The following is a 25,088-nucleotide window of genomic DNA, read 5'->3' on the forward strand; positions in this document are numbered from 1 at the left end:
TTAATCATTATGCTTATATGAGGTTTTTTTTTTTTTTTTGCTTTTGTTTGTTTTGTTGCGTGGGGTGTTTTATTGGTTTGTAGGTCATTGTTTTATTTTGTTTGGACTTGTAGCCCTATTTTGATTGGATATTGGTGTTGTTTTTGGGAGACCTTTAAAGTTCTATTGTAATCTCTCATTACTTGTCATGTAACCACAATATCTCTCCGTCAAAAGCGAGGGTATATAAATAAATAAATGGAGGTGCCGCTTTTCTTTGATTATATTTAATCCAAGCGAAATATAGTTAGTCCAGCCAATATATTAAAAATATATAAAAATATTAATTAAATTAAATATTATGCATTTAAAGTATATATATTTTTAGTATTTATTTTTTAATTATTTTTTTTTTAGTTTACAAACATCATTCTTCATGAGAAATGTAATTTGAAGAGCTCATTCAGCTATTTTGTAATAAAAAATTGCTTATCATAATGTTGATACTTATAACATGAAATTTCTAGGAACAAGTTTTATTAAAGTTGGCTTCCATAAGCATATGTGATCACTTGTACTATAAGTGTTACGGTGTGGCAAACTCATATTTGACCTGTGGTATTTAATTCTCACAAAATATGCAATAATACTAATTTTTAATAACTTAAAAAAATGTATTTTAATAAATAATATAATTAATTTTAAAGATAATAAATTATTAAGTTGAAAAAATTATAAATTATATTAATAGTTTAGTTATTTAATTTATACATATTGAAATATATAAGTTACTTTTAATAAAAAAAATATATTATCTATAAAAGTTAACATATTGAATATTGTTACAGCCAAAAATTGAACGACCTTCACGATCCCTAATCACGACCACCTGAAAAGAAATAAATAAGTAAGGCTTGGAAGACCTAGGGTGTATTCCGGGGGATCTCTCCGATGCCTAAGTTAGGAATTGGCTTGAGAGGTTTTTTATGCAATAGTAAAGTAGAGTTTAGAATGAGATACTTTAACTTCTTCTCTGAATCCCCATTCATAGTGATGGAGTTTGACCCAAGGATGATGTGCAATTTATTAGCGAATTATGACGTAAGCGTGAATCGCTCCGGTTGTTATAACGTTGGCGTAGATTGCTCTAGTCATCATGGAGCTGGCGTCAATTGCTCTGCCTGAGCAGTTGACTTAGGTGGTAATTGCCCTCATCAGTGTTAGGCTCTAGTCTCCTTTGGATTTATGGTAAGTGATATATTTAGGGTATATCAGTTGTCCCCCCTTTAGTTTCGAATTTTTGAAACTGGCTTCCAAAGTTCGAAAGTTATATTTTTTCTTTTTGTCGAGCAGCTCTTCTTAAGGCATTTTGGGTTGCTTGTGGCTTCATGAGTCGTGCTCTTCTTTTTTGTCGTTTATGACCTAATGAGCTGTGCTAATATTTTGGGTCATTTCTGGGCCTCACAAGCTTTACTCATCAGTTGGGTCGATTCTTCTTTGTCTAATGAGTTGTGCTCATTTTTTGGACAGTCTTCTGGCCTCACGAGCGTTGCTCATCAGTTGGGCCGATTCTTCCTTACCTAATGAGTCGTGCTCATTTTTTGGGCTATATCTTCAGTAACATTTTGATAATTTACAATGCCGGGATGGTTGTTCGATTCGACAAGTTCTTACAGTTTTGATTTCATTGGGGTTAAAGATGTGAGTTCTAGTATTTTCAATATCAGTTAGGATTCTTAATCGATTCGGGATGGATTTGTTTCAAAGGGTTTGGATGTGCATGCACCAAGTGTTCGATCATTTTTGGCAAAGGGAACTGTAAGTAAGCGTGCAATGTTATAGATTTCGCAGACTATTTTTGTGTTATTTGTGTCATATGTAGGGTCTATAAACTCAGATTATTCGATTGTATCCTAGGTGATTCGTGAGTGCCATGTTGGATAGGGTTGTGAGTGCAGTGGCAGATTGAAGTTTAAGATTGAGATCTGCGAGATGTCTAGCATTGACGACGGTGATTTTGTTACTGTTTGTTTTGATTATGGTGTGGATTATTCAGCTGATTAGGCTCTAGGTGCTTAACTGAATGTCACTAAGAAGCTCAGTTTTGTTATTTGGGATTTTGCCAATTGCAGTTGCTACAATTATGCAATTTCAGTGTGCATTGCAATTTCAACTCAAATTTCCAATTGTAATTTCAAATTCACTGCTTACAACATTGTTCAATGCACATGAATGTGCAAGAGTCATTATTGCTGACCCCATGGTGCATTCGATTAACCCATTGGAATTTTAAAGATTAGCTTTGTTTATTTGACTGACAGTGTAGCTGTCAAGACCCCACTATGCATTTAGTGCATAGGTCACTGTTCAATCAATTAAATATCTTGAACATCCTATTAATTATTATTTGTCATTAAGGTGGAGTTCTTCCAGCGTTGAAACTGTGGCATCTATTTATTTTATTTTTTTAGAATTATTATTGTATGATGGAGAAAAAATCATACCCTGAGAATAGGCACATTGGCTACATAAATCTTGTGCATAGAAACATCAATTGTAGTCGGATTCGCATTAGATACGAAATTTGCCAATATCGCAAGCTGGGTCTCGGTTATTTGTCCGTCAATTTTCTTACTTGGCCTCTTTAACGTGAGCAAAGCGCCATTGACATGCTTGAACATAATAAACCCGTACCCTTTACTTTTCCTAGTGACCTTGCCAAGGATCGCGACGGCTTCTTCGAGGTCACCATAGGTGGAGAAGAGATTGTGAAGGTTCTTAATGGTAGTGTCTCATCCAAGGCCACGAATGAAGAGTTTGCACTGGGTAAGGTCTCGATCGGTGATGGATCGGATGACGTCGAGTTTGTCTAGGTGTCAAACGGCGGCATTTCGGACGATCTCAATCGAGTCAATGCATTGACCTTCAATTATTTGATGTAGTCATGATCAAGGATTGAAAAAGAAAACCTCTCAAGAAGTTCCCACAAACGGTGCCGATTGTTGCGGGGTAAAATTAGTAGGGTTGCTCATTCGACTTCCGCTGACCTAAAAGGGGAAGAGAAGAAAGGCTTGGAGGACCCGGGGTGAACTCCGAGGGATCACTCCGATGCTTAAATAAGAGAAATGCTTTTAGAGAGACTGAATGCAACAGTAGAATGAGTTTAATGACTTAAGTTAGCCTCTTCCTTGCCCCCCTTCTTATAGGAGTTAGAGTTGACCCTTTGGGTGATTTGCCTTTATTGCGCAGGGCTTGAATTGCTCCCGGGTCATAAAGTGTTCACACACATCACTCAGCCATTTAAGCCGCTGACGTTGATCTTTCCTCCTCTTTATGGAGTTGGAGTTGATTGCTCTCGTCAGATTGTTTGACTTCCGGGGGGAACCACGGGTCAGGTATTGTCTTGCTCTTATTGACTAGTTTATTTTGGGCATATCAAATATATATTTGTATGTATAAATTTATATAAATATATAAATTATTTTAATAATTAAAAATAATTTTATTTATATTAAAATTTAAAATATAGCTACAAAAAATTATTTAATGTATTATTTTTTAAAAAATTCCTATATATTTTATATTTTGCAGATAAATATGTTTTTAAATGGTAAGAATTATAAATTATATTTTTATGATTTTAATATAATTCATACTTTTTAATCCAATCAATAATATATTTTTAAATCTAAATTTATAAATTAAAACAATTTTTTTCTTAATAGTAATCTCTTTTAATTTTAATTTATGTATTTGTCTTGTATGAGTCTATCATATATAGTTTGTTAAATATGTTTAAATTCATTTAAAAAATCCACTATTTATTATAAATGTAAGTGACTAGTTAATAGATTCTTTACAAATACTAATAATTACCACTTGTCCAATTTACTTCTTATCATTAGCACTTAAAAAAATTTAACACTTCGATCTAACTAGCTAGTACTATTGAATATTAAATTTGAAGCAGTTACCTCCACCAATCCCAGTCCATTTTGTTGAATTATTGAACTGCAGGCACCTCTACCAACCAACCCACTTCTGTTGAAATTAATCTCCGCCTACTATCCCCAGCCATGACTATATATGGAGAAGTGTATGTGTAATGAATGTGGGGGAGAAGAGGGAGAGTAACCAATAAGAGAAGAAGAATTGTATTTTGAAAGTGTTTTTAAAATTTTTCATATTATTATTGAAATTAAAAAGTGTTTGTGTACAATTGAGTGTTTCCTCACTGAGTTTTAATCACAACCAGTGATTGAGCGAATCCCCTCCATCCATCAAGTATAAGGCCATATAATGACACGACATCTAATTGCTATGTGATAGTTTCTTGTGAGAGGACATTCGACACGGGGCTAGCTCTTCACATTATGGGGCCCTACGCGAATGATTTAATTAAGGTACCTTAATATTTTGTTTAATTTTTATTTTTATTTAAAATTATTTTTTCTAACTTTTTGAGATGCAAAATTATTAATTAAAGTTTTATATTCAAGATTACATTGAGACTTGAAAAAGAAAGAATTAAATTACATTTACTTTACTTTTCAAAATACAATTTTATTTGCTTTAAAGTCAATGTATGGAAAGAGATGACATCATAAATAATATTAACATTATAAAAAAAAAAACTGATGGCCCCAACTTTTGAGATAGTGGGAAAATCAATGTATGGGAAGAGAGCATCATAAATAATGTTAATATTAAAAAAAAAATTTGGGGATCCCAAAAATTTTGGGACCCTAGGCAAACTGCTCAATGGCCTTATGGTCAGACCAGCACTGATTAGACCACCAGAGAGTTTTTGTGTCTAAATTAATTAGAAGAAATTATTAGGTGCACTGCATACAATCCTTTGTAGCCATATGAAAGGAGCTTTCTTGGTTTGGTAATAAGCTTCCTACCAATGATCTTGCTTCTAACTGGGTGTGAGCATAATTTGAGTTTAACTGAATTAACCAAATTAAATGACTGAGTTTAGTCGGTCCGATTCAGTTCGGTTAATATATAGGTTTTGTTTGGTTTGGTTTGGTTCAGTTTCAAATTTGGATAATTTTGAGTTTTCGATTTTCGGTTCGAGTATAGGAAATTTTTAGTTCAGTTAATTGAATTACCCAAATTACTAATTAATTAATAATTAAATATAAACTAGTAATATTAAAATATGATATATTTTAAATCTTAAATATTTAATCTTAAAATATCCATTTTATCAATAAACCCTTTTATTAATTAAGTTGGAATTGGTAAACTAGAAACAAAATTTGCATTTATATTTTATTTTATAATTAATTTTAAATTTATTTGGTCAAATTCGATTAACCGAATTACCCAAAAAGTTTGTTCGATTACGTACAGTTCGATTACAGCAACTAATTTTCAATTAACCGAATTACCCAAAAAGTTGGTTCGATTACGTATAGTTCGATTACAACAACTAATTTGGCCGGCTCAGTTAGGGATTAGTTTTAACCAAAAAATTCGGTTAATTAACTGAATTTGGCCGAACTAACCCTTTGCACACCCCTACTTCTAACATGTATATTTATTTTTTTTATTGACTTGGTGTACCAGTCAGCTGGAACACCCGGTGCATATATAACTTGTATACCTAGTGCATCTAGTATTTTCTTATGGCATAGAAGGACGTCCTCTGGTCAAATAAAATATCTATTCTTTAAATGGGGTGAACTAAAACAATTTTGCATTCGATTTTACGTATTTGTATTTTAAATCACAATCTTAAAGAGTAAATATACTTTCCCACGAAAAATGTCTTGTCGGTTAATTTATTGATCCATAGGTTGCTTTTAGAAATAAATAAGTAAACTATATTAATTGAATTAATTATCTATCAAACTATGTAATATTTTAATTATGAAATTTCACTATCCGGCGTAATTAGTTATATGATAATGTTTGTTGGTTACGATGAATTAGCCTAGAGGGTAATGGATGGGGATTCATCTCCACATGCATTGCACATGCCTTTTTTATGAACGAACGCTCCCAACCATACCAAGTGGACTGCATATATGCTGAAAATGTACAACATTGCTTTCCCAAAAAAATGTTTACTCCTATAACTTTAAAATGTCAGAAGACTGCCAAAAAGGAAAAAAAAAAAAACCTTTTATATTTGTCGTAGCCATCCACATTTGTTTTCTAAATTATACACGTATTAAAAATGGATATTAATGAATGTAAGACCAATTTGTTACATATCTAACATTTAAAATAAAAATACACGGACACGTGAAGAAAAAGATCCCCTATTTAATTTCTCATTTAATCCCTATTATTTAATTGGTATTTTCACTTTTCATTAGTTAACTATTATTTATATTTAATATTCTCCCCTTTTCGAATATATTTTTTTTCTATCCTCCTCTGTTCCTTTAGAAGAATTAGGGAATCTGGGATTCTCAAAACGAAATTTGAGAATTCATTTAATATTTTCTTTTTGTTATAAAAATGCAGAAAATAAATAGAGATGAGACAAAAATTTTACATGATTCGGTTATGCCTACTCCATGGGCGAATGGGATCAAAACTTCACTATCACGGGAGGAATTATAATATGACATGGAATCGACCTTATACAAGATATCTCTATCTTCTTTTTATCTCTCATTTTTCCTTTCTATATGTTCCTCACTCCAAGCATACAATATGTATATATAAGCATGCTATATGTATATGTATGTACAAATGAGAGGGAGTGGTGTCCTTTTATAGGGCAATAAGGATGTAAGATGAAGGGGTGGAAAACATTTTTGTTGAAAGTATTTCTTTTTTAATTCCTTGCATAAGGATTCAGAAAATGCCGGATCTTCGCCTACACAAGCAAATTGTTAATAAAACTTCAAAATGACATTTTCTTTTGACCCAATTTTTTTCCCTTCTCATTTAGAGATATGAATTAGTGTATATATATGGGGTAGATTCATAGGGACATGGATTAGTGTAGATATATAGGGTAGGTTCATAGTTGACATGGGGGACATCCACCTATATTCCGATGAGATGAATTAATTTCTTGAATGTTGTAGTGAATAAAGTTTTGGTAAACAAATTTGCAACATTATCATTTGATCCGATCTGCTGAACATTTATATCACCATTCTTTTGGAGTTCATGTGTATAGAAGAATTTTTGAGAGATGTGTTTTGTTTTATCACCTTTTATATATCCTCCTCTTAGTTGAGCTATACATACAACATTGTCTTCGTATAAAATTGTTGAAATATTCTTGATTGATTGAAGACCACAATTTACTTGGATATGAGGAATCATCGATTTAAGCCACACACATTCTCTACTAGCTTCATGGATAGTTAGTATTTCAAAATGATTAGAAGATGTTACTGTAATCGTCTGCTTTACTGATCTCCAGGATATAGCAATTTTTCTGTAAAAAAATACATATCTAGTTTGAAATTTAGCATTGTAAGGATCAGATAGATATCTAGCATCTGCATATCCTACTAATTGAGATTTGAAATCAAATGAGTTGAATAGACCCAAATTAGATGTAATTCTCAAATAGCGTAGAATGCGTTTTATTCCATTCTAGTGCCGCCAAGTAGGAGCAGAGTTGTATCTTACTTGTAGATTTGCAATCCCTTGCAAATGGATAATCTTCTGAACTTCAAGTTCACTTTGATTTGTGCAAGAATCTAAATGAGATAAACTCAGAACATTCCATATGATTTCATATTGTGTTTCAGGCACTAATTTAGCTCCCCCTAATGTAGGGAATACTGTAAAATGACAATCTTGAAACTATACTTTAAAAAAATCACCTATTAAAGGTTCAAGATATCTAACAATAGAAGGGGAATCAAAACTAACATAGATACCAAGCTTATGTTAAGGACCCATTTTAGTTCTTTGAGGAGGGGCACTAGGAACATATACTGCACAACCAAAATTTCTTAAATAAGAAATATCAAGTTGTTGCCCAGAAACTAATTGCATGGGTGAAAGATTATTGTAAGCAGTTGGTTTTATACGAACTAAACATGGAGCACAAAGAATAGTATGTCCCCAAACAGATAAAGGCAATTTAGTTCTCATAATCAGAGGTCTAGCAATGATTTGGAGTCTCTTAATAAAAGATTCAGCTCAACCATTTTGTGTATGAGTATGAGCAACAAGATGTTCAACATCTGTTCCAAGTGACATGCAAAAGTTATCAAAAGTTTGGGATGTAAATTCACCAGCATTATCCAAATGAATTGATTTAATTGGATAATCAGGAAAATGAGCTCGTAATCTAATTAGCTGAGAAAGAAGTCTAGCAAATGCAATATTACAAGTAGAAAGTAGAGAAACATGTGACTATCTAGTAGATGCATCAATTAAGACCATAAAATGTCTAAATGGTCAAGATGAAGGATGTATTGCTCCACACATATTACCATGAATTCTTTGTAAGAAACTAGGTGATTCAAGACTTACTTTTGAAACAAATGGTTTGACAATTAATTTCCCTTGAGAACAAGTAGTGCACATGAAATCATTTGATAAAAGAATCTTCTACTTCTTTAGTAGATGACCATGTGAATTCTCAATGATTTTTCGTATCATTACATCTCTAAGATGTCTAAGATGATCATGCCAAAGTGTAAATAACTTTGGGTCATTACACTTCTAGTGCAAGACATTATATGATTCAACTGCTTTAATCTTTGTATAGTACAAATTAGAAAATAAAGTTGGCAGTTTTTCAAAAAACTGTTTATTCCAGAAACAATAAAAGTAATATAAAAAAATTATTTACTACCTTCATTTGTAGTTTCAATGTGATATCATTGATTTTTTTGCTTCTGGCGGGTCATCCCTATTCTAGGGGTTATCCCTTTTCTGGGCAATCTGTGGACACCCCAATTTTAACCTGGCATCCCTGAGTAGACCCGGTGCAATAAAATTGACTTTGAATCCTGAACAATCCTGAGTTTCAAAACATTAGCCCTATAGGTCTTAAGTTTTAAATTTGAGTTATTTTTTAGAGTATTGGTTTATTTCAAAATAGTCTTTTTATTTCGAGTTTGAGTCCCTTTTAATTTTCATTTTAAACTAAGTTTTTTCTATTTTTAGTTGATGTCCTGTAATCTCTTTCATTAGGCTAGGATTTGTGAAATAAGTCTCGTATTTCCAAAATTTTGAATCCTAAAATTGAGTTCTTCTAAGTTTTAGTTGAAATTTTTAAAGTTCTAATTTGAGTGTAGGATTTTTTTTAAAAAAAAATTGAGTAAGTCAAACTTTTGAATTTAGTTTCCAAATTTCAAATACTAAGATTAGGTCTTTTAATTTTAAAACAGGGAGTTTGGTTAGGTTTCAAAGTCACATTTTATTACTTGTTGCTTCTTAGGCAAGGTTGATCAACTTTGAAATTGCAATGTGACTCAAAATTTTAAAAAAAATGGATAAAGTCACATTTTATTGAAAGGGGGAGGAACACGTGCCCAACTGCAGCACCGGGTGCACACGTAAAGGGTAAAGTACTAAAGGAATGATCATACAGGGGATATAAAATGACATACATACATTGAATAAAAGTTACAGGAAATGGTACAAAGAGAAGTTGTAGGGGGAACAAATCGAGGGTACATACATACCCCACTTACAAAAAATAAATACAAAATAAGTAATAAAAACACTGGTAAAAATTCCATGCCCTCCATTCTAGAGCTGCCACCTGGACCTTCCAATTTACCTGTGCACAAAGAGCAACGAAATCAGTTAACTGGAATTCAAGGGAATAAAATAAAAATGCAAAAAAGAACAAAAAAATCACATGCACAACGCCAAAGGTGAAATATTCCCTGCTAGGGTGATTAGAGGGGAACTCTGATAGGAAAATTGGCACCAAATCACCCCTAAGCCTCCCTATAAATAGGGAGGCTCGTACTGTAGCAAATATAGAAGGGGCAGCATCAGAGAAACCTTGTGGAATTGAAAAGAGAGAGAAAAAAAATCGAGAGTCAGAGGAGAGAGGTTCTGCAGAAATTAAGAGTTCAGAGCAGTAGAGAAACTCGGGGAAATTGAGAATTGAGAGGAAAAATTGAAAGTTAAAGAAGCTTTGCGAGATTGAGAGTCAGAGAAAAGAAACTTAGAGTGCAAACTCTGAAAATTTTGAAAGCAATAGAGAGGCAGAAAGCACAATCCATTAGAAAAGCTGTCAGAGGTCCTTACACACTCAAAGTCCCAACCAAACACCCAGAACAGACACAGAAAGAAGAGAAGAAGACTAGAGGAGAAAAGCCCCGAGGTAAAATCCAATAATCCCCTATTTTCATCATTTATACAATCCATGTGCATTTCTATTCAATTTTGAGTGCAAGTACCCCTACTACAAAAAAACTAGTTTTTAATGACGAACATATTAGTGACGAAATTGAATTCATTACTAATATGTTCGTCACTAAAAATAAAAAAATATCACGTGAAAACATTTTTTGCACATAAATTAACCCGAGAAAATATTAGTGACGATTTCTGGGGTATTAGTGACGAATTAAATCCGTCACTAAAAGATAAACATTAGTGGCGATTAAATAACCGTCAGAACTATTTTTTTAAGAAAATAAAAAATTTTAAGTTCAGAGTATTAGTGAAAAATTTGTGGGTTCGTTACTATTGGTCCATTATTAGTGACGAATTTGACAACCGTCACTAATACTTCATTTTTTAAAAAAATTAAAAAAAATTTAAGTTCAGATTATTAGTGACGAATTTGTAAATTTGTTACTATTGATCCCTTATTAGTGACGGATTCGAGAATAGTCACTAATACTTCATGTTTTAAAAAAAATAAAAAAGTTAAATTTCAGAGTATTAGTGGAGAATTTATAAATTTTTCACTATTAATCCCTTATTAGTGACGGATTTAAGAACCGTCACTAATACTTCCTTCTTAAAAAATAAAAAAAAATTAATTTCAGAGTATTAGTGACGATGTTGTAAATTCGTCACTAATAAGGGACCAATAGTGACGAATTTTTAGATTCGTCACTAATACTTCCTTTTAAAAAATAAAAATAAAAAATTTTAAGTTCATAATATTAGTGACGAATTTATAAATTTGTCACCATTAGTCCCTTATTAGTGACGAATTTCTAAATTCGTCACTATTAGGCCATTATTAGTGACGAATTGTGGACCGTCACTAATGCTATGTTATTTAAAAAAAAACTAAATGGAGAGTAGTGATGACGGTTTTGAAACTGTCACTAATGCCCAAAAACTCTTATCCCTTTCCACGGGATATTTTCCCTCACTTTTCGCTGCTCATCCTCGTTTTTCCCTCCTGCTCTAGCTGGCTCCTCCTTTTCCCCTCCTGCTTCCATGAACCTCTCGCCTAGTCTCCCGCTGCTCTTGGCCTGGTACGCCCTGTTCGCCCGACATCTCAAGCTTCGTCGGAGCCCTAGCGGACTGACGGTCAGCTGGTACTCCCTCTCCAGTCTCCCGTTGCAACCCCCGTCGAACCCCTTTCCCAGTATCCCACTATTCCCAACCAACTGACGGCCTTCTCGTCGGACATCTTAGGTTTGGTCAAAGCCCTAGCCAACTCGCGAAAACATATATCTGCTTTCTCAGTTTCATCTCTAATTTGAAGGCCCCTTTATTTCATTTTCTACAAGCTAGATATTGTTCATCTTTCAGGACTCATCCACTGCCTCTTAATTGGGTAAGACTCCTTCTTCTTTCCTGGTGAATGATTATGTATACATGTATAGAACTTTGATCCCTTGTCTTTCTTCTTTCATTTTGAATATATTGAATGCCATATAAATTTATTGATAGATGTATCTTCTGCTTGGTGAGTACTTAGTCGATTTATTTTATTTTGTTAACTTGATTTCTTTCCATATAATGAATTAAAATATGTGATTTTCCCCCATAAAAAAAAATCTTGCCAAACAAACAACTCACCCCTCCTAACTTGTGACTATTTGCTATGGGATTGTGTTTGAAAATTCGGATTTGGGTCTTGGATTTGAACGTAACGTAGTTTATTCTTCCTCTTAATTTGTGATAATTAACTTTCACATATTATTTTTATGAAAATCATAAATAAAGAAACAATATTATGGGAGGGTTGAGGCACTAGTAGCCCTACCAAAGTCTCTATGTTCCTTGCTATTTTTTTTGGAATTTTGGGTTCGACTCGATCTATAGCTTTTGGCTCCATTTTAATCACATTCAACAAAACATTTCATTGCCCATTTATGTACTTTTTTATTCATCATAATCACAGAATGCCCTCCACAACCAAACATTATTTAATATTTATACATACATGATCAAATATACCATTAACCCAAAACCCTAAATTACCTAATAAATTGATGAATCATAGCCAATAAATATTATAGCAGAGCTTAAATGGGATTTCAAAAAACCGTTGAGCTGTTTAAGTGGGGGGTCGGAGTTGTCCATCTCCCTCTTGTCTTGAAACCGCAATTTATGATTAGCCATTGGTAAATGGCAATGCATTAAATGTGTAGGAGTTATTCGTAGTTATTCCTCTAAAACATTAGGAAATAAACTTGTGAATAATTGGTAATTGATATGATATGCAAGCAAGCAATAGATAGAGGTGCATGCATGTGATACTTCCAACTTTGGTGATTTATATTCGTAGTTGGATGAACACAAATTAATTACGTCACGGTAAACAGGATTGATGATGAATGCCACATCTGACCTATTTTCTATTACTCAACACTTATTAATTACCTCCTGCATACACACACACACATACACACACACACACACACACAAAAAGGAATATGACCCATAAGGTCAACAATTTTGTAGTTCAACCAAGAAAATACTTGGGATGGAGATTCGTCGAGACAAAATTGAAGGGAGATTATGGTTATTTCAGGGCGGTTATGTGCATAAGGTGTTGGAGAGGTTTAGCATGATTGATGCAAGACCGGTGAGTACACCTCTAGCAAATCATTTTAAGTTGTCTATTGCAGATTGCCCAAGTTTGGATGAAGAAATTCAGGACATGTCAAAAGTCTCCTATGCTAGTGCTGTGGGGAGTTTGATGTATGCCATGGTATGTACGAGACCAGATTTGGCACATGCTGTAAGTGTGGTAAGTAAGTTTCTTTCCAATCCAAGAAGACAACATTGGGAAGCTGTAAAATGGATACTTATATACTTGTGGGGTACATCAGATTATGGCATCATGTTCGAAAAACAACAGAGTTGTCCTTCAGTTATGGGGTTTGTAGATGCAGATTATGTTAGAGATATGGATGACAAAAGGTCTATAACGGGTTATGTCTTTACCCTTGTAAGAGGATCGATATGTTGGAGATCCATGGTACAATTTTTAGTAGCATTGTCCACGACTAAGGCGAAATATATGACAGTTGCCGAAGCTACAACGGAAGCCTTATGGCTTACCAATTTAGTCAGAGAGCTGGGTTATAGCAAGATAGAGTGGTGCTACGTTGTGATATCCAAAGTGTCATTTACTTGACGATGATTCAGATTTACCATGTTAGAACCAAGCATATTGATGTGAGGTTTCACAGGGTTCGGGAATTGATTACTTCGGGTGAACATGTGTTGGAGAAGGTTCACACTTATGAAAATGCAGTAGATATTTTGACTAAATCAGTTACTTTTGAAAAGTTCAAGCATTGCTTGGACTTACTCCATGTCTCCAAGTGATAGAAGAAGACAAGCCCAATCTAACGTTTTCAAGTTTAAGGTGGAGCAGTTCATATGTTTTTCACGATTCTCTTAAGGGGCGTATAATCGCCAAGGTGGAGATTGTTGTTTATGGTGTGGCTCTTATACTTAGAGTTTCTTAAACAAAGGAAGAAAAACATAAGAAGGACTTCATAGTACGGGCTTGTCAACGAGTGCCTTGTTCTCATTGACGAGGAGATCCCAAGAGGCCTAAAATTTCAAAGATTATGAGATAGTGAGAGCTATTTTAAAGGCTCGTCGACGAGTGGTTAGAATTGTCAACGAGTGGTCTTCTTGGTCTCGTCGATGAACCCTTGTTCTCTTCAACGAGTAGTTCTAGGCTGGGAGCAGATTTTTGAAATTTGAATTTGGACATTATGGTGGTTGAGTATTTGGAGGGAAACCTTCGAGTAACTTTTATATATTGTATTTCTGAGTGTATTTACTAAGAGAGATCATTGTAAAACTGGTGTATTGTGTTTATTCACATTATTGTTAATACTTTGTGCCTTTTGCTTCATTATATTAGAGATTGTTGTTCATTCATAAATTGGTGTTGTTTGAGAATTGGTGGTTTACTTGTTGTGAGATCTTCTGCTATGTGTGTGTGTGTGTCCTATACCCAAATTTTATAACAATTTTAATTTGTAGTTCATAAAAAAGTATCACATTCTTCTACTATGATCAAAATAGAATATTAAGTGGAAATATTTTCTAATATTGGCATGTGACTTTGCACAAAATTTCATGTGGGCATTATTTTTAAGTTCTAGTCACATATCATTTGATGTGCCATTTTTTTTTTTTTTTAAGAAAAGTTGAGCATATGATTTCTTAGTATGTCTGTCTATACATGTGCATATATGTTGACCTCTCTGCCAAAATTTACAAATATTTTTATTTATGAGCTTCACAAAATAGAAAAAAGAATAGAGAAACATGTCAGTATTAAGACTAAAAGTCATGGTGGTTTATCTTCGTATATTGTCTGATAATTGATATTATAACATATAAGAAAAAAAAATACTAAAGATTAAAGAGTAGCATGTTCATTAATGAAAGTGGCTTTGGCTTACTCTTCAAAACATTTTTTGTTGACCTAATGAATATATAGAAAGCAAGACAAAAGAGGCGACATGTGCTCACATGCTATAGAATCAAAAACATGACAAAAAGAAAATTTATACTTATTAGAACTATCCCTCATGATCAAAGGGAATGTTCTCTTTTAAAAAGTGCATAGCTGCTCACATGAAATAAAAGAAAAAATGGATGTAGAAGTTAATTTACTTTTGATAAATTATTTATCGAAACAATAATAATAACATTTCAGAACAATAAAATGATTTTTCAAACAAATCACAAGTATATGAACATGAAACATAAATTAATTTCAAGATGCATACCTTAAACTATGGATAATGTTGTTGAGGTCCAAAGAGTTTCACGATATCCAAGAAGAACTTACTACTATCAATGGCCATTTTGACCAAATGCCTAAAATAAATACAATTAGTCCCTTCCCTACATTTTACTTTTTATTTTCACCTTTTCTACTTAATTTTTACCATTTTGACTACATCATGTAATCTGGGATGGTCCAACAATGATGTTTACCTCATGTATGCAAACTGAGAACAAACCTCTATCTTTTCATATATTTCTACCCTCATTTTGCCAATTTTGATTGCACTATATGAACGAGACACTGCATGCTTACATATCAAAGATCTGATCAGTTGGAGGTGGTTGGTTACTCCGACTCAAATTTTGTTGGATGCGTTGATAGTCGAAAGTCCACTTATGGTTATTTGTTCATATTATTAGCTGAAGGAGCAATATCATGGAAGAGCGCCAAACAAACTATCATCGCAGCATCTACTTTGGAAGCTAAACTTGTGGCATGCTTTAAGGCCACAATTCATGCTTTGTAGTTGCAAAACTTAATCTCAGAACTTGGAATTATCGATAGTATAGTCAGGCTGCTCAGAATTTATTGTGATAATTTTGCAGTAGTTTTTTCTTCAAAAATGACAAATATTCTAATGACGCTAACCGCATGGAGCTCAAATATTTGGCTATTAAGGAGGAATTTTGTAAACAGACAATGTTTATAGAACATATAAGGACTGAGCTCATGATAGCAGATCCTCCAACTAATGGGTTGGCACCGAAGACATTTACGGAACATGCTGATCACATGGGTTTTTGTTGTAATCCCTTATATATAACTGTGGATCTTTATGATTTATTCTATAACATGTATATTGATATTGATAATGGTGTTTATAAACATTGTTTCCTTTTACCATCAATTATGTAATTATGGAGATGGATTATTGTTAACAGGAATGGTCTTTGATAAAGACATTATAGGGACATTATGGTTACTTCCTATTAAAGATTATAGTTAGACGATTTGCTAGCCTTTGTAGTACATGAAAGGGAAGATGTTGCTTTAATGATATTTACCGCCATGACTCTCGTTAGTAAATTGTTTAATTATGATATTATGGTAATCTCATTGAAAGTATGTATAAGCTAATAATTGTGCACATATTATGGTTACATTGTTAATCCAAATTAAAGTCATTCATATGGGCCAAGTGGGATAATGTTGGATATATCCCAAAGGATATGTCCCACATGAATGACTTGGGTCCCACATGAAAGGTATGTGTCCCATGTGATAAGGGTTGCATTAAATGGCTTGCTTTGAAAATGTATAAGTGAAACGAACAACCAGGTAGTTGAAGGGTTTCCTATTTTTTAGCTGTTATTATGGGGAGTAGCTGCAAAGAATTTATTTTCCCGCATGCTTAAGATTTTCCTGCATGCTTGAGAGAGTGAACTAAGAAAAGAAATAGGTAGGATTGTCCTCTCTTTACCTTAGTTCTCTAATTATCAGTCATAATCTCATAAATCTAGTGAAGCATAGAAAAAAAGATCGGGATGAAGTGAGAGAAACGATTCTAGCTGTGTTCTTTTTGGTTTGTATACACCATGAATGATCCCAGTATGTGTATGTTATTATTTTTCTTTTATTTTCAGCATTAGAGTTGCCATATATATGCGAAGAATATGATAGTTAAAGAACCCTACAACATATAAAATTTCTTACAGTAAGCACTAAAGCTCATCGTTTTTAGTATATATATATGGACAAAATGGGTATAAAATTACATGCATTGACCGTTAATAAATTAAATGACCTAACTTCATGATCTTAGGACAAACTTACTAAAATTAATAACAAATTTTTACCTCATATCTTGGGATGAATGAATATATATATATAGACACGCACACGCACACACACACATATATCATTATAAGAAATTACGAAAATAAAAAATAAAAATAAAATTTAAAATTAGAAACAGAAACTAAAAATTGAAAACCAACAAATATTTACTTAATGTTTTTAAAACTAAAATAAATCATTAGCTTGATTGAATAGATGCTCATTTTTATCATTAAACCAATTAATAGTTAGTAATATGATTAAAATAATAAAAGTAAAATTTATAAAAAGTAAAAATATTATTATAAAATAAATTTTATTATAATTATTTTTCTTATTTTTTATATTTTATAATTCACTTTACAAAAACAATTTTAACATTGTACAAAACATTAAAAAGAGTAATACTTTATTATTTCAATTTTTTAAAATTATGAAAATTTTATTTTAATTACATTTCAAAATCACGTGAACACTTTATTAAATTTTAATTAAAAATTATGTATAAAATAAATTATTTAATCCATATTTAGGTATAAAAGTATATTTTGGTAATAAGTTGTCATAATAATTAAAATTTACAAATTTTAAGTATAAAGGTTTTTTTTAAAAAATTAAAAAATGGAGAACTGAAATGGAAAATTAATAATGTAAATAAAGCCATTTAAATATTTTTTTTTTTTCTGTAAAAGAATGAACGAAAATGATACTAAACAGATACTCTTTTCTTTTTTTCTTTTTTTTTTTGTCGACATATACAAATGAGAAATTATTAGGTAAACCAGATCAGTCATTTCTTCCATAGAGTAATCTAATAGAATGGTGGTTACTTATAAATTAGAGCACATAAATAAATCCTAATTAACTTCCTTTTTCAAACAAATAAAAAAATGTGTAAGTTGTTACCTTTTTATTAAGTTAATCAATGGATAATATGATAGACCAATCTATCTAATAGTTTTTGCATTGAAACTATACATAGTATGTACAAATATATTAGATCTCTAATCCAACATTAATTTCCACGGCAGAAGATGATTCCTCAACTTCTCAAGCAACGGTTTCCTCTTTTTTCGATCGTTAACCGCCCCCAACCTCCTTCCCTCCCTCCACATTTCTCTCCCCACTCTCTCTCTCTCTCTCTTTCTCTCTCTCTCTCTCTGGAGAAGTGAAATAGATCAGTTTATATAGTTGCGAAGGGGTCTGTTGAGCACTCAATTAATCGTGTCTACTTCATTTCAACGCAGCAACGATTGTCTCTGCATCCATCCTCCCTCAGGTCTCTCTCTCTCTCTCTCTCTCTCTCTCTCTCTCTCTCTCTCTCTCACTGTTCTTACGTACTAATTATACCCAGTTACTTTCTTTTATATATAATGGTATGGTTTTCGGTTATATATTATCTATCTAATGCAATTGCACAGACAGCATTTTAATTAATTGCTTTGCCTCTTCCACATCTCTCTGCAGATTTCAACCGTCAAGTGCACGTATGGCCTTGGTGAGCAGTAGTTCATGCTCCAACATGGGAACCCTCCTTGATCCCACCATCATCCCATCACACATGGTTCCAATCTTTCACCACTCAGAAGAAGAAACAGATCACCATCAGCTTCTTACTTGCTGCGACGGCCTCGATTTCCCCAACAACTTGTTCGTCGATCCCTTATCATGTTTCGACCCCATCAACCCCTTCTTCTTCCCAGAAACTTGCACTAACAATCTCCTTCCATGCTTCCCTCCTTTTGATCCTCTATTTACCCACTCATCCCCCAAAACTTTCGATGAAAATTTCGATTTGGATTTGGATTTCGATTCATGCTCCTACTCCAAACGCCAGCGGTACTGCTACCAAGAAGATAATTTCACTGATCAGAGCTGCGTGAGTGGGTTTGTTCCGAGTAGTTATTCACTGAATTCGGACGGGCTATTCCTTCCGCTGCCAACGGAGTGCTATGGCGGTGGCGCTGCGGCGGAGGCAGTGGTGAGGAAAAGTGGTAAAGTGGAGGCGGGGTGCGTGTCGGCGCAGAGCATAGCGGCGCGGGAGAGGAGGAGGAAGATAACGGAGAAGACGCAGGAGCTGGGGAAGCTGATACCAGGTGGGAGTAAGATGAACACTGCTGAGATGCTGCAATCTGCTTTCAAGTACGTGAAGTTCATGCAAGCCCAAGTTGGGATTCTGCAATCCATGGAGTCAATTCAGGTTATTTAATCAATAATTAGCTTCATTCTTGACCAACACTACTCTGCTCTCATGATCTCTTCAGTTAATTTATAACTTTTGTTTTTGCTATATTTATCATCAACTCTTCATTTGTAGGGTTTAGAAGCTATCCATATTTACCTTTTTCATTAGCAAAAACTTGATTAACTGTCTCTGTACATCTACTCGTTTGAGAGAGAGAGAGAGAGAGAGGTTAGGATTAATTAACTGTTAATGTTCGTGTGTTTTTGTGTGTGTGTGTGTGTGTGTGTGTGAGAGAGAGAGAGAGAGAGAGAGAGAGAGAGAGAGGGATTAGGATTAATTAACTGCAAATGTTTGTGGGTGTGTGTGTGTGTGTGTGTGTGAGAGAGAGAGAGAGAGAGAGAGAGAGAGAGATTAGGATTAATTAACTGCTGTGTTTGTGTGGGGTGTGTGTGTGTGTGTGAGAGAGAGAGAGAGAGAGAGAGAGAGAGAGAGAGAGAGAGAGTAGGGGAGTTAGTTTTGAGGAGTTTTTGCATGGTGCTGCACCATCAAACACATGTCACTATAAGATATGTGCTTGTGCGTGTGTGCGTGTGTGTGTGTGTGTGAGAGAGAGAGGGAGAGGGACTAGGATTAATTAACTGCTAATGTTCGTGTGTGTGTGTGTGTGTGAGAGAGAGAGAGAGAGATTAGGATTAACTGCTGTGTTTGTGTGTGTGCGTGTGTGTGTGTGTGTGTGAGAGAGAGAGAGAGAGAGAGAGAGAGAGAGAGAGAGAGTAGGAGAGTTAGTTTTGAGGAGTTTTTGCATGGTGCTGCACCATCAAACACATGTCACTATAAGATATGTGATTGGTTGGACTACGTACAACTCTCCCGAGAAATTGCCCAACTAACTTGGCATCTGTTTCTTTATTTTTACTTTTATTTTTATTATTCATTCATCAAAATTGCCACTCTCTCTCCTTAATTATCAAACTTACTTTCGTTTACATATGCTTCATATATATACACACATGAAATGTAGTCAAAAGTATTGATAGAATTTCATAAGTAGCATTATAAGTTGGGAAACCCAAATTGTGAATGATTAACATAAATTTTTGCAGGGAGTGGGCGACAAAGAAGAATTTCGTGCTCTCATTGCATCTCCAATTGTCCAAGAAAAGCTTTACGTTGAGGAGAAGTGTTTGGTTCCCGTGGACTCTATCAAAACTTTCACAAACCATCATGAAGCACAATTAAATTCTTTTATTTCAAGCGAGCTCAATCTACTTGTTGATGATCTCAATAAATAATGTAATCACGATTACGCCCCCTTCTTTTCTCCCTCTTTCCATTTTTTTTTTTGTTGTTGTTGATGTTGTTATTTTCGATTTTCATGTCGTCAATTTTTTTATTATGTTCATTATTTATATTCATTTTAATGTAAATAAATTTATTTTTTTCTTGCAAAAAATTCATTGCTGTCGTTTTTTGCCCCGAATCTAGTGATTGATTTAGATTAATTATGGTGGTTCAAAATATAATTGAAGTAGGTGTTTGTACCTAAATCAAAAAGTCAGATCTATGTGGGCAATTAATCTATAAGGGTCTTGACTCAACCCCGATATTGTCTGTTTTGACCCACTCACATCATGGGTTTGGAACGTATTATATATATATATATATTTATTAGGAGGTCCTTACTAGTTAAATCAAGCTCTCTATTTTAAATTACAAATTAACAATGAGTTTGGAATGTAAGTTGAGACTTGCAAAATTAATGTAATTTGGGTGAAGCGAAAAAATAAAGCTATTATGTTCTAGAGTATTTAGGAAAAAAAATTAAATTTTAAATTCACATTTTTTAAAATCTTAATCATCCCACTAAAATTAAAGAACATCATGGGGATTATAGGAACCAAAAAATGATAAAGATAAATAGGGTGTAAAAAATAATAATAGATTATCCATTTAAATTTGAAATTCATTATTATCCTACCACCAGGGGAAAAAATGATTCGAGGGTAGAGGAGCAACTAAAAAATTTTGACCCGGCCCTTCTATAGTGTGTGTGTGTGTGTGAGAGAGAGAGAGAGAGAGAGAGAGAGAGAGAGAGAGAGAGAGAGAGAGAGAGAGAGAGAGAGAGAGAGAGAGAGAGAGAAAGAGAGAGAAAGAGAGAATTAGTTAGAGAGAGAAGTGGGATGGAAAGGAAGATTAATTGACAAAAAAAACCCTTATGAGGAATTTTTGCATGTTGATAGTATGAATTATGGTTTCAGATTATTTTTATTTTGATAAAAAAAAATTTATTCATCACAAGAAAATTATCATAAAAAAATTTAAGTGATGTAAAATCTCATAAATTATTAGAAATTTTGGTATGTTTAGTTAGTTTCTTTTTGGTATTGGTATAAGTTTGTTTTATTTTTTTGTTTGATTTGATGCATATGGTGTTTTATTGTTTATTATGTAAGTCATAAGTGTCCTTTTGTTTATATGGTATTCATTAGGCCTGGCAAAACAGGTCATAACCTGTCGGGTCACCCGGACCCACCCGTTTAAAACGGGTTTGGGTTTAAAGAAGTTGACCTGTTTAATAATTGGGTGGGTCATGGATTGACCAGTTTATAATTGGGTTTGGGCAGGTCACCCGTTAATTTGGATCCTTTATATCATATTCATATACATCACTCACTGTCCAGTGTCCACCGACTCCACCCTAACCAAAAAACCCTAATCTCTTGGAGCCTTCGGCCTTTTACGCTTCACTCTCCTCTGGCTCTTCTCGGCCTTCGCCTTTCGGTGCTTCAACTTCGCTCTCCTCTGGCTCTCAACCTCTCAGCTCTCACTCTCTCAACCTCTCTCACTCTCTCAACCTCTCATCTCGGTCCTCTCCTCTCGGTTCTAGGCTTCTAGCAGCCCAGCCATCGCAGTCACCCACACTGCACGCCATCGCCGTCACCTACGCCGCACGTCATCGCCGTTGCCCACACCGCTCGTCATCGCTGTCACCTATGCCGCACGCCGTTACCCATGCCACACGCTGTCTGCCTGAGTGCCTATCCAGCTCGTCCCCCTCCCTCTCACGATCTCGTCTCTCCCTCTCACTCTCAGTTCGGCGTGATAACATCAACGGTCAATCTCCCTCTTTCGGTTCTCTCAGTCAATCAGACCCCGATCTGCATCTTTTGTTTTCCCATTTCATTTTTTTTTTTTAAGATTTAAAATAAGTATTTTTAAAAATAAAAAATAAATTTTAAAAATTAAAATATATAATTATTTATTAAACGGTTGACCCGTGACCCGCCCGTTTATTAAATGGGTGGGTTAGGGTTGAGATGTGTGTGACCCATTTAATGTTAACCCGTTTATGACCCGGCCCATTGACGACCCGCCCAAACCCGACTCGCCCACCCGTTTTGCCGCCCCTAGTATTCATCCGTCATAAGTGAGGGTTACTAATAAACTTGGGATGGGAATGCTATGTGTCTGCCTTCTGACTCTTTTAGAAAAAAAAAAAAAAAAATGATAAAACTGTTGTTTGATATATGGACATGTATTACTTATCCTTCGACTAAAGTGCAAAAGATATAGTTGAGAAAAAAAAAATTATAAGCTTAATGAGACGATGTTTTAGATAATCAATTTTATTTTTAGATTTTTGGGTGATTTTTATTTAATGATTATCAATAAAAGTACTTTTTTTTGTCTAAAATTACTCAAAATCCAAAAATGTGATTTGCTTAGATAACCTAATCTCATAATTTTTTCGCAAGAGGAGTGGTCTGAGATGCCGTGAGTCATATATGTTGCTAATGTGGTACTCCAGGACTATCCAAAATTTTGGAAAAAAAATAATAATTACCATACTAATTGACTTAATTGGATTATTCAGGTTTATTTTGATTCTTTTTTATCAAACTACATGGTGCAATCATTTCTACTCACTATTGAATTTTTATTCATTTTTTTATGTACATGAAATCTAGCCAAGTTTTAGTTAAAATATTCTAGCAGAATCGAAAACGCAAATTTGAAACTATTAATTTATCTGAATCTATATAAATTTTGTCTAAATATACCCAATATCAAATTTACAACCTAAATTTGTGTTCCACAACCTTCATAAATTATTCTTTTATTTTTACTAATAATTAGTGCATGTAGAATTTGTTTATCTTTGTTTTTACTATTTTTGCTGTTATTTTTCATTTTCAATATTGCCATTTCAACGTATATAAGTTTATCTCTTCAAAAAAGAAAAAAAAAAAAAATTAATCAATAGAAACAACCGCCAATTCATTGGGCTGTTTTCGCGGCAGCCCACCTAGATAAAAGAATCAAACTATATATGTTTCAGTTAAACTAATAGTGAGGGAAAGGCCCATATTGGTGGCCCAAAATTACATGGGATTGCAGAAAAGGCCCAAAATGAGTGGTTGAGCCTTTGTTTCAAAACCCTGATTTTGGGTCGGCCCGACCAAGAAAATGGGTCAGTTTTTTAAAATGTATGGATACCAGAAAATGAAAGGCCCAAGCTATCAAGAGCAAGAAGTTTTTCAAGGTATATATATATATATAGATACAAGCTCAAGCCTTTCCAGAGACTCTTAAAAATTTTCTCCAAAAGATATTTTCGAAAGAAGAGTGTAGGAGAAATTTAGCTTTGATCTTCAAAAGAGAGTATAAAGTATAAAGAAGAATCAAATCATACTCAACTAAGTTTTCCGAAAAAATCTCTAACCTTCTCCAAGTGAAATGACTTGGTATTTATGGGCAATTTCAAAATATAGTTGTTTTATGGCTGTTGGGAACAAAATAATATTACAATTTTGAATTTTATAGCCGTTCGGAGTTTGAAGTTGGCTCAACTCGAGAGTTCCGATCGATTGACCCAAGGGCATTTTCCTTTTCTGCAACATTCGGTCGACTGGCCCCCTTGATCGAGTCTGTCAAATCATCAACGTATGAAGTCCGGTTGACTGGGCGTTTACAAAAATTTGAGTTTAGGCCAAGTGGTATGTTCGGTCGACCGAGCTTGAGAGTCCAGTCAACTAGCCCCTTTATAAAAATTCATTTTTGGATATGAACTATCCGGTTAACTGAGCTTTACCTGTTGGTCGACCGTTCCCTTTGTAAAATAGAGTTTTGCCTTCTTTTAAGTTTTAAAATCATTTCAAAACCTTTTTGGTTAGATTAACATTTTGAGTAAAAAGGTTAATCATGAAACTTGAAGTTCGTAAGGTACATCAATCTATGGTCAGTGTTTGAGCTTCAATTTAAATTTAAATACATGCACATATGAAACCTAAAATTATTACAACTTAAAAAATTGTAAGTCTTCAAGCTTTACTCTTTTGATGTCCATGGAATACGCCGAATGATGTTCGTGTTTAAGTGTTTCATGGCTTCCATTTTGAATCTGTCACTTGTGCTTATATAAACATAAACTTGTTCATACACTTAACACACAAGCGAGATATTATGATTTGTCATCATCAAAACAGGAATATGACTCAAAAAGTCAACAACAACTAACTTAACCTTAATAGTTAAAACTACTTAATTGATTTTGGAACTCAAGTATTTAAATTGGTCATACAAAGTTCAAATTAAGTGAGGTTAGTTTCAGCATATTCATGACGATGATCAAGTGGAAGTGCCAGAGTTGACAATACCCAAAAAACTCCTCTCAGGTTGAAAATTACACACTTAGAACCAAAATGAGTTTCATAGTTTAGGTGCTTACTTCATTTCATAACTAAAGTGTCCAAATCAAGTATACGAGGTTCAAATTGAGTGAAGTTAGTTTCAAAACATTTGTAGCATTGAACTAGACATGCTGGAGCTTATGGTTCCTAAAAATTCGTCTAAGTTTGAAAATTAAATGTGCGCATATAATTGACTTAATATTAATAGTTAAAATTACTTGGTTAATTTTGGAACTGAAGTATTCAAATTGGGCATACGAGATCC

At 33.7% G+C, this 25,088-nt stretch overlaps 1 protein-coding gene across 1 annotated transcript; it reads left to right on the forward strand.

Annotated features, from left to right (window-relative positions):
* The first annotated feature begins 18,437 nt into the window (after positions 1-18,437).
* LOC131167565 (transcription factor bHLH52-like) lies at positions 18,438-20,425 on the forward strand. The gene is made up of 2 exons (XM_058126367.1): positions 18,438-19,148; positions 20,237-20,425. Exons 1-2 carry the CDS (start codon positions 18,438-18,440, stop codon positions 20,423-20,425), a joined length of 900 nt encoding a protein of 299 aa, XP_057982350.1.
* Positions 20,426-25,088: the final 4,663 nt, after the last annotated feature.

Source organism: Malania oleifera, chromosome 11 (assembly GCF_029873635.1).
Source record: "Malania oleifera isolate guangnan ecotype guangnan chromosome 11, ASM2987363v1, whole genome shotgun sequence".
Taxonomy (NCBI): Eukaryota; Viridiplantae; Streptophyta; class Magnoliopsida; order Santalales; family Ximeniaceae; genus Malania; species Malania oleifera.